Raw genomic sequence first — 11,499 nt, 5'->3', positions numbered from 1 at the left:
GCTCCATTTTTCACATTTGCATTCCTTTTTTTACAGATGACTCAGCAATTTACCCCGACTTCAGAAATAAGACAGTCAATATAAACTCCATTTTGTGAATGAGTCTCAGATATAATGACCTAGCTTCTGTGATTTTGGGTTGTCTTGATTCTTTAGGTATTACTACTTTGCATTAACTGAATAAAAAGTCAGTCTATAAAAATGGTGCTATTTCTCCAATAAAATATTTTCAGACTGGTTGTATATTCATGGGTATTGGTGCTTGTCTGGCATTAGAAGATATTATATCCATTCCCAGCAGTACAAAAGTTTACTTTCCTTAACTATTTTAAAATATACCTTTAGTTCTTTACTCTACTTGTTAATTCACATGTGTTATATGTGACAAATTACATTTGATTTCTATATTACTATTTAAATTGATCTTACAACTGTAACAATAAATATATTTTTCATAGATATATGTGAATTTTAAATGGCCCTGAGTTAACTCCAAGTGTGTATTAATACAAACTCTCCCCCATTCAACTGCAGTGACATGATGCAATATCTATGATCAGGTGCTTACACAGATACTAGCAATGGCAGCTATGTTGGAACATCCCATAGCCATCATCAGTGCTTATAAGTTGTTCAGCCAAGGGTGGTGGCACATGCCTATATCTCAGTCCTCAAGAGATAAAGACAAGAGGATGATAATTTCATGCCCTCTCTGAAATCCACAACATAATTCTGTCTCAAGGCAAAAGATCAAAAGTAAGCAGTGAGAAGATATTGAGTATCAAGTACATACTTACTTCAAAGATATTAAGTAGAAAAACTTACAAGTTTATATTTCTGGAATATTGTATTTAAAGCAAAGCTTGTAATACTTTTAAAACATGTATCATTATTTATCATTTATATAATGTGAAACTCAGAAGTTTTAATAGAAACATGCAGAATCTAAGACTTGAATTTATATTCAAAACATGTAGAACTCAAACTCAAAACCCAATCATTTCTGTTGGTCTTTCCATTTGACACAGTTTACCAAACTCATGCCGACATAGGATAATGGAGCACCCACCTAAGTGTTTTGTTATTTCAGCTGACATCCACTGAAAGACTTTGGGGCACCTCAGCATTCCTGCACACCCCTTCCTGGGAACCAGGAGACCCCAGTAACCAACCACACATGCACTGGAGCTTTGAGTACTTTCCATTTCCTTTGTAGTCTTTCTTCAATAGACCCAGACCCTGGAACTGGGGTGAGACAACCTGCAGATAACCTGCAAGTGTTCCTCCTTGTTTAACCAACCCAGCAACCGCCATAGCATTGATCAATTCGAGTTGGCTGACCATTAAATGAACTAGTCAAAAATAGTTGACAAATGATTTCTGGACTCTCTCTTTTGATTCTGTACTACCCCCTCCTTGATTCTGTGTTTTTTTTTTCCTTTAAAGGAGCCTGTAATAGAAAAAGCAGGGGTCCTTCTCCTCTCGAGGCTGAGGGACATCTGCCGTGGCAGCAAAATGAATATTCCTCTTGCTATTGCATCAACCACTCTGAGAGTGTCTCTTGGGGCGACCTCCTCCTTGGTGGGGCTTTAGGGCCCAACACTACTAACATTGACTCATTTTTCAGGTGTGTACAGTTAACAAAAAAATCATCATCCCTCCAGCAGGGCATGCAAATTTTTATTATTTAAATTTTTTATTTCATAGATTTCAGTAAAACTTTTTCCTGGAAGTTCTATTAGTTATAAATGAACACTGACTATGCTTCTGGACATTGGAGAAGGAAGGAAAAGTTGTCAGATGTTTGACTGATAACACTCAGACTTTTATCGTGTTTATTTACATCTATTTTTTTTCCATTCCTAGCTCAATTCAACCTCATGTTGATTACTCTTCACACTTTATGCACACTCTTCGGCTCAGCCTTTTTCCACAGCATTCATCTGCTTCCCAAAACCTTTCCTGTCCTCATCAAGATTGTTGTTGTCTCTGAAACTCTGCTCAGCTCCTCCCTTTACTTAGACATTCTGTTGGCAACCATGCCTTCAGTCAAGACACCTGCCACCTCCTAAAAAGAATCCTTCAACCAGTCCACCCAAGAGAGTAAGACAGGTATTCTCAGTACAAAAGTCCTTCAACCAGCTCACCCAAGAGAGTAAGACAGTTATTCTCAGTATAATTACATTCAAGACTTTGCATATTATTTTTTCCATTATACTCACAAGTACAAAATCTAGTTTTATCAAAACCTTAGTAGTCTGTAGCCTTTTGAGATCACAGATATATTCAGCCTTCCTCAGAGCTACAATTGTAATGTTTGACCAAATCCTAGATAACTTGATGTCTAAAATAGGATAGATGCTCATTTTATATTTGCTCTTCGATAAACTCATTCATTGTACATTATAAAAATTAAATTAGTAAATAGAGAGAAGTAATAATAATAAATTATGATTATGTAATTTTTTGAGGAAAAGACAAAATACCATTAACAATGACAACTAAAACTGATTAGTCAAATTCTTCCCAATGAATACAAAGCATGTTTTTATACATACATTCTTCCTCTCAGGTCTATAAATAGAAAACCTAATATAGGTTCCCTTTATTCTAAAAGACCACAATTGTTTCATTTTTAGTCTGCATACACTGGAATCATAACAGACTCATCAACTCCTCTTTACCAAACTGATTTAAGGATAAAGAGAATCATTCAAAAATAAATCTACAACTATTCCAAGATGCTTCACAATCCCAGTCATGATTAAGATATAGATAAATGGAGGAACACATGCCTACCATACAAGAGAACATGAATAGACATCCCAAACAATCAACCTACAAAAATTTTCAAAGATATAGTTTTAAAAGATCTCATGACCTTATTATTTCTGAGTATATTATGATCCATTGCTTTGTATATTTAAATCTTCATGCTTCCCAAGACTGGAGTGTAACATACTAGTAGCTAGCTGTACAAATGCATTTGATAAGTTTTCAATACTGAAAAAAGATACATATGGTTTTGGAAAATTAAGAAATAAACAATGCTCTCTGCCGTTAAAGGATAATGAGTTAATCATCCTTCGCTGTCTTTATTTCTGAAATTTCCCTTGTTAATTAACTTAATTTAATTTTGTGTAATGTTAAATTGCTTTAATTCCATACTACTTTAGTCAATTGCTTCTGGTTATCTTCTAACATGTTTTGTTTTTTGTATTTTGATGTTATTTTAGTTGTTGTCATTGAAGTTTCTCAATACAGTGGGTAAAATCCAGGGCCTCACACCTATATACAAATGAATGATCCTTCGGGTCCTACGTGTCACATGTCCTAAGATTTACTTCCATAACAAATAGAGTTTCTATTAGGTAAACATTTTTTTCCTCAAAGTTTTTCTCAGTGCAATGTGGACATCCTTGTTCCTTAAGCTATAGATGAAAGGATTCAGCATTGGGCCCAAAATGGTATAAAAAATAGAAGATATTTTATCCTCATCCCCAGCCACACTAGAAGGTTTAAGATACATAAATGTCGAGGCTCCAAAGAAAAGGGAAACAGCTATTACATGAGAGCCACAGGTGCTGAAGGCTTTTGACCTACCCTCTGCAGAACGGATGCCAAGGATGCTGTAAAGGATCAAGGTGTAAGAAATAAAGATAGTCAGGCTGGGCACCGTTACATTGATACCCGCAACAATGAAAACCACCAGCTCATTAATGGCAGTATGTGCACAGGAGAGCTTCAGGAGAGGAAGTACATCACACATGTAGTGATTGATGATGTTGCCATTACAGAAGCTAAGACTTAGCATGTTACCAGTATGTACCAAGCTTCCCACAAACCCCATTACATACACAGCTACCATCATCAAGTGGCAGACCTGATAGGACATGGTGACCTGGTAAAGCAGTGGTTTACAGATGGCAGCATATTTGTCATAAGCCATTGCTGTCAAAATGTAGACTTCGTTAATAACAAAGAAGACAAAGAAAAAGAACTGAGTCATGCACTCTGCATGGGAGATGGTGTTCTGATTTACAAAACTGACCAGCATCTTGGGGATTATGACAGAGGAGAGGCAGAGATCTGTGAAGGAAAGGTTGAAAAGAAAGTAGTACATGGGGGTATGCAGGTGAGGGCTCAAAACAATCAGAACAATCAAGCCCAGGTTCCCTACCATGGAAACGACATAGATCCCCAAGAAGAGGAAGAAGAGAGGCAGCTGGAGCTCTGGCTGCTGTGTCAATCCCAGCAGAATAAACTCTTTCACTGAAGAGTCATTTTCTGAGGCCATTCCTTGGTTCATAGCTGTGGGAACAGAAAGAAAATTACATTAAAATAAAATCTCAGCCCTCTCCAAACCACACTAAAATGAAATTAAGAACCACAATTGAATGATAAATCAAGCTCAGACTTCTCTGTGCTTTTGCTTTCTACATTTCATGGGAGTTCATGGAGCAATAAACATAAATAGGTGAAAGGCCACTTCTCTGAGAAGAATATTAAGAAAAGCAGTGATCATTTTAGTTTCTACAGCATCTCTGTAAATCCACCTCCCACTTTAGGTTCAGTGATAATCACAAAAGAGAAGAAACATGCCAGATCAAAGTCTCAAGTTGGATTAAAGAAAAGCATGTATCCAACTCAATACTTACCCTTGGAATATAGGACTCATCAGTGACCTCTTTGAATCTTCTCTTTGCTCACAGATGGGCAAGTTCTAGTGGCATTGAAAAGCTGTAAAGGTGCATAACCCCAAACACACACATAGATAATTTTCTGTAACATTTGCCTTTCTTTGATGAGGGGAATTAATTTTGGACTGGCAAAGCCAAACCATCATTTCTAGAAATTAAAAAAAAGACATGACAGTAGATCATTATTTGGAGTGATGTCTTTTCCAAGGTTGTCCTCTCTGGCCTAAAGGCTACTAAATAGTAGCTACTAATGTCAAAAGAGCCCAGCGATAATGACTCAAGAGAGTTTTATGAGACTGTAGTCTTAGGAACCTCATTAAAACTTGAAAAGTTTTTGTTTCCTGGGTATTTATCCCAAAAGATCAGGCTTTATTGCAACAGTACTTAGAGACTAGTTCAACAGTAATGATAATGGCTTTTGGAGAGATACATTTTGTTGTGTTTTTATTGTTTTAAAATTTTATACATAGATATAATGTGTTTTCAACAAGTTCACCCCGAATTCTCCCACTGCAATTCCTCCCCAACCTCTTACCACTATGCTCTCACAACTTCACTTATTTCCTTATTTTTTTTAACCTACTGTGTCTACTCAGCACTGCTAGTATGCTTACAATGTAAGGATATCTATGTGAGAATAAAGAGCCTCTCTGGGGCCCGATCCTTGAAAATGACTGTTTCTACCAGTAGCCACCAAATGACAAGAGTTCCACACCTTGAAGTGAAACTTCATAACTATATCATTCTTCAATACCTGTGTTTTGTAAGGTTTTATTTTACACAGGTCTTATGCATTCTGTCTAAACCACTGGGAATATACTTGAATACTGAACACACTGAGTACTCAAAACATAGTTTCGGTGTTTTTATATGTCGCATCTGAGTTTTACAATCTTCCCATTTCTAATTTACTTTTGACACTTTAGGCTTAGGAAAGGGATATGATGTGGTGGTCCCTTTTAAGATGAGCACTCCCAAATTCTTGTTCACTGCCAAATTCCAAATTATGGATGTCTGCATAAATCACCATTTATGCCAAAAAATGCTGATGATGGTGGAAATTTGCACTAATAGATGGGTTTAATTTATTATGGAAACTTTTTAGAAACACTTTGGCATTATATTCACAGCAGAAAAACAGCCATATGTTACGTACTTCCCTAGGGCTTCTGTCATACCTGGTCTCAGGTAGCTCTTCCTAAGAATATGCTGGGAATGAGCTCTGTCAGTAAAGCACTCTGAAATCCAAAAAGAAATTGCCTGTTTACTCCCATAACACATGTACCAATACAGAACTAGAGGGTATATTCTGCCAGGTCAGCAATTATTGTGGCTTTTAGGATCCACAGCTATATAAAATTGATTATTACTATTTGCCTGTTATGGGATGCTTACATTGTAAATGCTATCAAACTAGAAAATAGGGATGAAGCTTCTAGGGAGAAATGAGCTTTGTTTCCCCATGTTTTGACTAAACTATATGGTATCTTCAACAAAAAGATCTCACCATCAAGTAATGGGCATAACCAAGAGCAGTAGCAATAGCCTGTAATATTGGAGAGTTCTATGGAACACAGCTCAAAAACAATTCCAAGATAAGTATCCTATTCCTGAATCTCAGTTTTAGTTGATGGCCTTCATGTCTAGGAGGAAGGCTATCTCCCAAATAATTCCTTTTTATACATGAATATATCTTAAGAAGCTTATACAGTAGTGGGCATACACACAACACAACTCTCTCAAAGGCCTTAATGTCAGTTATCTCTCCTCACACTCCCGCTCTATTCTGCCCTCCCATATCCTGACCCACTCAGTCCTCCTGCTGCATTAGTCTCCAGTCTTCCTTCATCCCACCTGTGCTCTGGATTTACACACATTTTATTCCTGTCACTGTGGGCACTCTACAAACAGAAAATCAAGAAAACCTGTCCAATATACAATGGATTCTTTGTATTTTCCATCAGTAAATGAAATCCTATATATTAGTTTAGAAATTTTTTCTTTCATATATATCACACATGTCTTAATCAAAGTCTTTAATCTCAAAAGGATTTTGTCAGTTTTCCTAGCATCTACTTCTGAGACACTTAAATAATTAAAACTGATATATAAAGGGGCGCTCTATAAAAATGTATAGAAGAATGAATAAGTGAACATTCTTTTCCAGTTCTCTAAGGATACATACTGGATATTCTTCACAAAATTTTCCCAAAAGGCAAAGAAATATAAGATACCAAGATTCTTATTTATAGACAAGAAGGTAGAGAGTGATGGCAGTCATAAAAAATGTTCAGGCACAGCCACCACATAGAGGCCATCAAAGGTAGTTCCATGTTGGAGTTATGAACATCGGAAGAAAGAAAATAAAAAGCAATAGCTCTCATCTATGAATATCACCCTGATCTTCTGAATAATACAAAGAGTACAAGGTGTGTCTTTACATACAATAGTTGCATAGATGAGATCAGAGAAAAAATAATTGTAACAGTGCAGTATAATGAGATCTTAAATGCCAAAATCTAGATTCTGTTCCTTCTGTAGTGCCATTGGGATTCAATAAAATATTTCATACATTTGTAGCGCTAAACTGAAACATCTACAGTACTTAAAAAGATAAATATAGCCTGAGAATACTAGAGAAAATGACTAGAAGGAGAAAGAGAGAAGTAGCATGAGAGGCAATAACAGCAGTTGGAACAGAAGAAATGGTGCAAAACAAGGTAGTATAGGATAGCAGCAATGAAGGGGAAGAAACATAGGAAGAGAAAGGAAGGTGACTGAATGAAGAATAATTCTGTGGGGAGTTCTGATAAACAAAATACAAAAGAGACATTACTAGAGAGGATTCAATAAGGCTTCTAATGAAAGGGATACAGGTAAACAAAAGACACAAAATCCTTCAAAACACTAGCCTAAAGGCAGACTAAATTGTAGAGTTGTCACAAACAGAAGATTTTGCTGGTGGGAGGTTATCTGTTGCCTGTTTTTGTGGGTGCAGTTAGCTTCCTAGGGTTGGGGTTTTCCTTCTTGTACTTTCTTTAGGGCTGGGTTTGTGGATACATATTGTTTAAATCTGTTTTTGTCATGGAATATCTTGTTTTATTTATCGACGGCGATTGAACACTTTGCTGGGTATTGTTGTTTGGGCTTGCATCCTTGGTCTCTTAGTGTCTGCAGTGCATCTTCCCAGGACCTTCTGGCTTTCATGGTTTCCATTGAGAAGTCAGGCATATTTCTGTATGCCTGCTTTTGCCACCCTTTTCCTATAAAAAGACCTTCTCCCAGCCTGCAGGCGCGCAAGTCCTCCGAAAGGACTTTGCTGCCCACACATACCTGTGCCCACCCAATAAACCTCTTGCTAATTGCAGCCAGTGGTCTCGACTGTTCCTTGGGTTAGGGGTCTCCTCCTGAGGGAAGGACCACTCCGAGGGTCTTTCAACCCAGATTTTCCATATCCAGAATTCCCTTGGTTTGTGTTTTCTTTATAGCCTCTATTTCAGTCTTCAAGCCTTGAACTGTTTCTTCATCTGTTTGATTGTTTTTTCTTGGTTTTCTTAGGTTTCTTTGAGGGATCTATTAATTTCTTCCAATTTTTTGTTTGGCTCTCCTCCAATTCTTTGAAGGTGATTTTCCTTTCCCCTTTAAGTGTCTCCATCACCTTCATAAAGTTACATTTAAAGTCGTTTTCTTCTGCTTCTTCTGGTTTAGGATGATCAAGTCTTCCTCTTGTGTGACCACTGGGTTCTGGTGCTATTATGTTGCTTTTTCTGTTGTTGGTTGAATTTTGGCCTTGGTGCCTACCCATCTATTCCTTCAAATGAGACTGGAAGTGTCTTTATATCTTAATCCAATCTTTGCAGTGTCTGTCTAAGTCTTTGGGAATTGTTCTTGGTCTGCTCTGTACTGTCAATGTCTGTGTCTCAGGAAGCCACTGAGGCCTCTCTAACCTGCTCTCTTCATCTTCTCTCCTGGTTCACACTCTTGGTCCTCTCTATTGGTTTCCTTGGGGTTGTAGCAAGCTCTTGGTCCCCTTGGTTTTGTAGCAAGCTGTGTTTCAGAGTTCCACTGAGGTTGCAAAAGGATAGGTGAGTTTGGGGTTGTGATGGGGCTAGTATCTTGCATAGTCCAATGGATGAGGGTTAGGTATTAGGGGAGCCTGCCTGCAGGAAACTCTCCTGTTATTGGCTAGAGAAGCCAAGGTTGTTGGGAAAGGGGCCTGGGGTTTTGTCCCTCTATGGAGGTCATAGAGAGTGAGGTGTACTACCGTGTGGCTGGTCATTAATCTCTGGTTCAGTTTTGAAGCAAGCTGTGTTTCAGAGTTCCACCAAGGTTGCAGGAGGATAGGCGAGTTTGGGGGTGGATAGGACTAGTAGCTTGCATGGTCGGGTGGGTGGGGGAGGGTACCTTAGCTTTGTTTTTAAATCCAAACGTACATCTGATTGTTTCATGTCCACCTACTCAATAAGTAGACTTTTTTCCAAAATTAGTCAGAAAAAATGCATTTATTTCTTTAATATTTTAATCATTTCCTTTGCATAAATTATAAAAAATTATTAATATCTCACATCTGAAAGAAGTGTTTGAAATTCAAAGACTGAGTAAACACCTTAGTCTTATGTTTCATTTTAAAGAGTTTGTGAGGCTTCTAATAAGCCCATCCTTCCAATGTGAGATGGATTTTCTTAAGAAATATTACTAAAAGATATGTGTTCACATATTCTTTACCCCCAAAAAATACTGTAGATTAGCAAGGATAAGAAAATACTACTCAAGTTTGAGCAGTAGACTGAATACATTGAGGGACTAGAATGTGATCACAAAACTTGTTTCCCAGGAAAGCATAAGGCATGACTTCAGGCACACAGGTCATTCTGACCTTCTGTGTAACTTTTTAACTACATTAATTCAGCTAGACAAATCACTTTAGAAGATGCTGCCACATGAATATGTGTAATTATTATTCATCCACTTAAAACTATATTTCTTTACATAAAATGTGTCAGAAAGTCTGCATTTCACTTACACTTTTTCTCCTTTTTTTACTGATTTTCTTTTTGTTTTTGTTTTATTTAGCTGTTTGTTTGGTTTATTGGTTGTGTATTTGGTTGGTGCTTGCTTGCTTGCTTGCTTGGTTAATTTATTGGGTTTGAAATACACAGTTTCTTTGTACAGCACATGCTGACTGGAACTCACTCTGTGGTTCTGGAAAGCCTTCAACTGCTCAGCTTTCTGCCTCAGACTCCTATGCCTGGAATTGCAATATGTAATACAGTACTATGCACCACAACTGCAGGGTTTTCTGGTTTGTCCTATTTATCTCACTATAGCCTCCTAAAAAATAAAATAATTGAGCCTGGATATACTTGCCCATAATCCTAACATCTCTGAATGCTAAGCCCTAGCTGGACTCCAAGAAGGGTTCAAGGTCATCATAAGTAACTCACTGAGACCTTGTTCCAAATTCAAAAGTAAAAAGAGGAATGAATATACCTAGAACTCTAAGAAAGCAATCTCTAGCATGTATGAAATCCTATGTTTAATACCTGACACACAAAGATTGAAAAATGTATTTTTACCACTGTTTCACTTGTATAAGTCTGCCAAATGAAATTTTTAGACGCATGCAGTATACAGGATGGCTTAAACAAGAGGAGATTGTTTTCTTGTAAATCTTGGGCTAAAAGTCCTTTAATCAACTGTCAATCATGTTTTCTGAGGCTTCACTGCTTGGCATACAGATGACTATGCTTTTGCTGTGTTGCACCAAGCTCTTTCCCTTGAATGAATATGTCCAATTGTAATGTTTATGTCTCCCTATTTTTTTCCTCATAAGAATACTAATCAGATTGGTTTAGGGACATCCTTAACATTATTTCAAATTAACTTAAATGAGTTGTAAACTAATCACATCATTAAGAACCAAGTATTATTACAGTCCAATGTCCTGGGGAAGGGGACACTGACAAAAGTTCCTGCAAGAACACACCTGCATAAGAATCACTGTTCCACAAAGAAAGTGAAGTGTGCATGGAACTTCACTGAGACAGCAATATCAGGATTAGTAAGACATGATGTTTTGATTCATATCACTAAGAAAAGAGACGAAGCTGCCAACCACACTGGCCCAAAATCACATATTGTTTGGTGGTCTACTTTACTCTTATTAAAAGGATCCTATTATATTTATATATACACTCCTATTTTACAGATAACTCAATTATTTATCCTGTCTTCAGAATTAAGGTATTTATTATATACTCCATTTTGTGAATGAGTCTCAGATAAAATGACCAAGATGTCTATGACTTTTGATTATCTTAATTTCTTAGTGATATTGTTTTGAATTAAATAAATAAAAAGTTTATAAAAGGGGCTGGAGAGATGGCTCAGTGGTTAAGAGCACTGGCTGCTCTTCCAGAGGTCGTGAGTTCAATTCCCAGCAACCACATGGTGGCTCACAGCCATGTATAATGAGATCTGGTACCCTTTTCTGGCATGTGGGTATACATGGAGGCATAATGTTGTATACATAATAAATAAATAAATCTTTAAAAACAAAAGTTTATAAAAAATGGTAGCATTTCTCCAATAAAATACTTCTAAACTTGCTGTATATTCATGGATACCTGTATATGTAGCATGAGAGAATACTACATCCATTCCCAGCAGAACAAAAATTAATTTTCTAATATTTTAAAATATGCCTTTATATGGAAAAACAAAAAACCCAGGATAGCCAAAACAGTCTTATATAATAAAGGAACTTCTGGAGGCATTACCATCCCTGACTTCAAACTCT

General features: G+C 37.0%; 1 protein-coding gene across 1 annotated transcript; it reads right to left on the bottom strand.

Moving 5' to 3' along the window:
* Positions 1–3,367: 3,367 nt before the first annotated feature.
* LOC101997804 (olfactory receptor 145-like) lies at positions 3,368–4,309 on the bottom strand. Its single transcript, XM_005347066.1, has one exon. It carries the CDS (start codon positions 4,307–4,309, stop codon positions 3,368–3,370), a length of 942 nt encoding a protein of 313 aa, XP_005347123.1.
* Between the last annotated feature and the right edge of the window lie 7,190 nt (positions 4,310–11,499).

The sequence above is a fragment of the Microtus ochrogaster genome, chromosome 5 (assembly GCF_000317375.1).
Source record: "Microtus ochrogaster isolate Prairie Vole_2 chromosome 5, MicOch1.0, whole genome shotgun sequence".
NCBI lineage: Eukaryota > Metazoa > Chordata > Mammalia > Rodentia > Cricetidae > Microtus > Microtus ochrogaster.
The sequence above is the reverse complement of the archived record's forward strand: the minus strand, read 5'-3'. Positions and strand labels throughout refer to the sequence as shown.

Excerpts from the sequence above, each read along its gene's own strand:
- LOC101997804 (XM_005347066.1), bottom strand. The coding sequence starts at position 4,309 with ATGAACCAAGGAATGGCCTCAGAAAATGACTCTTCAGTGAAAGAGTTT.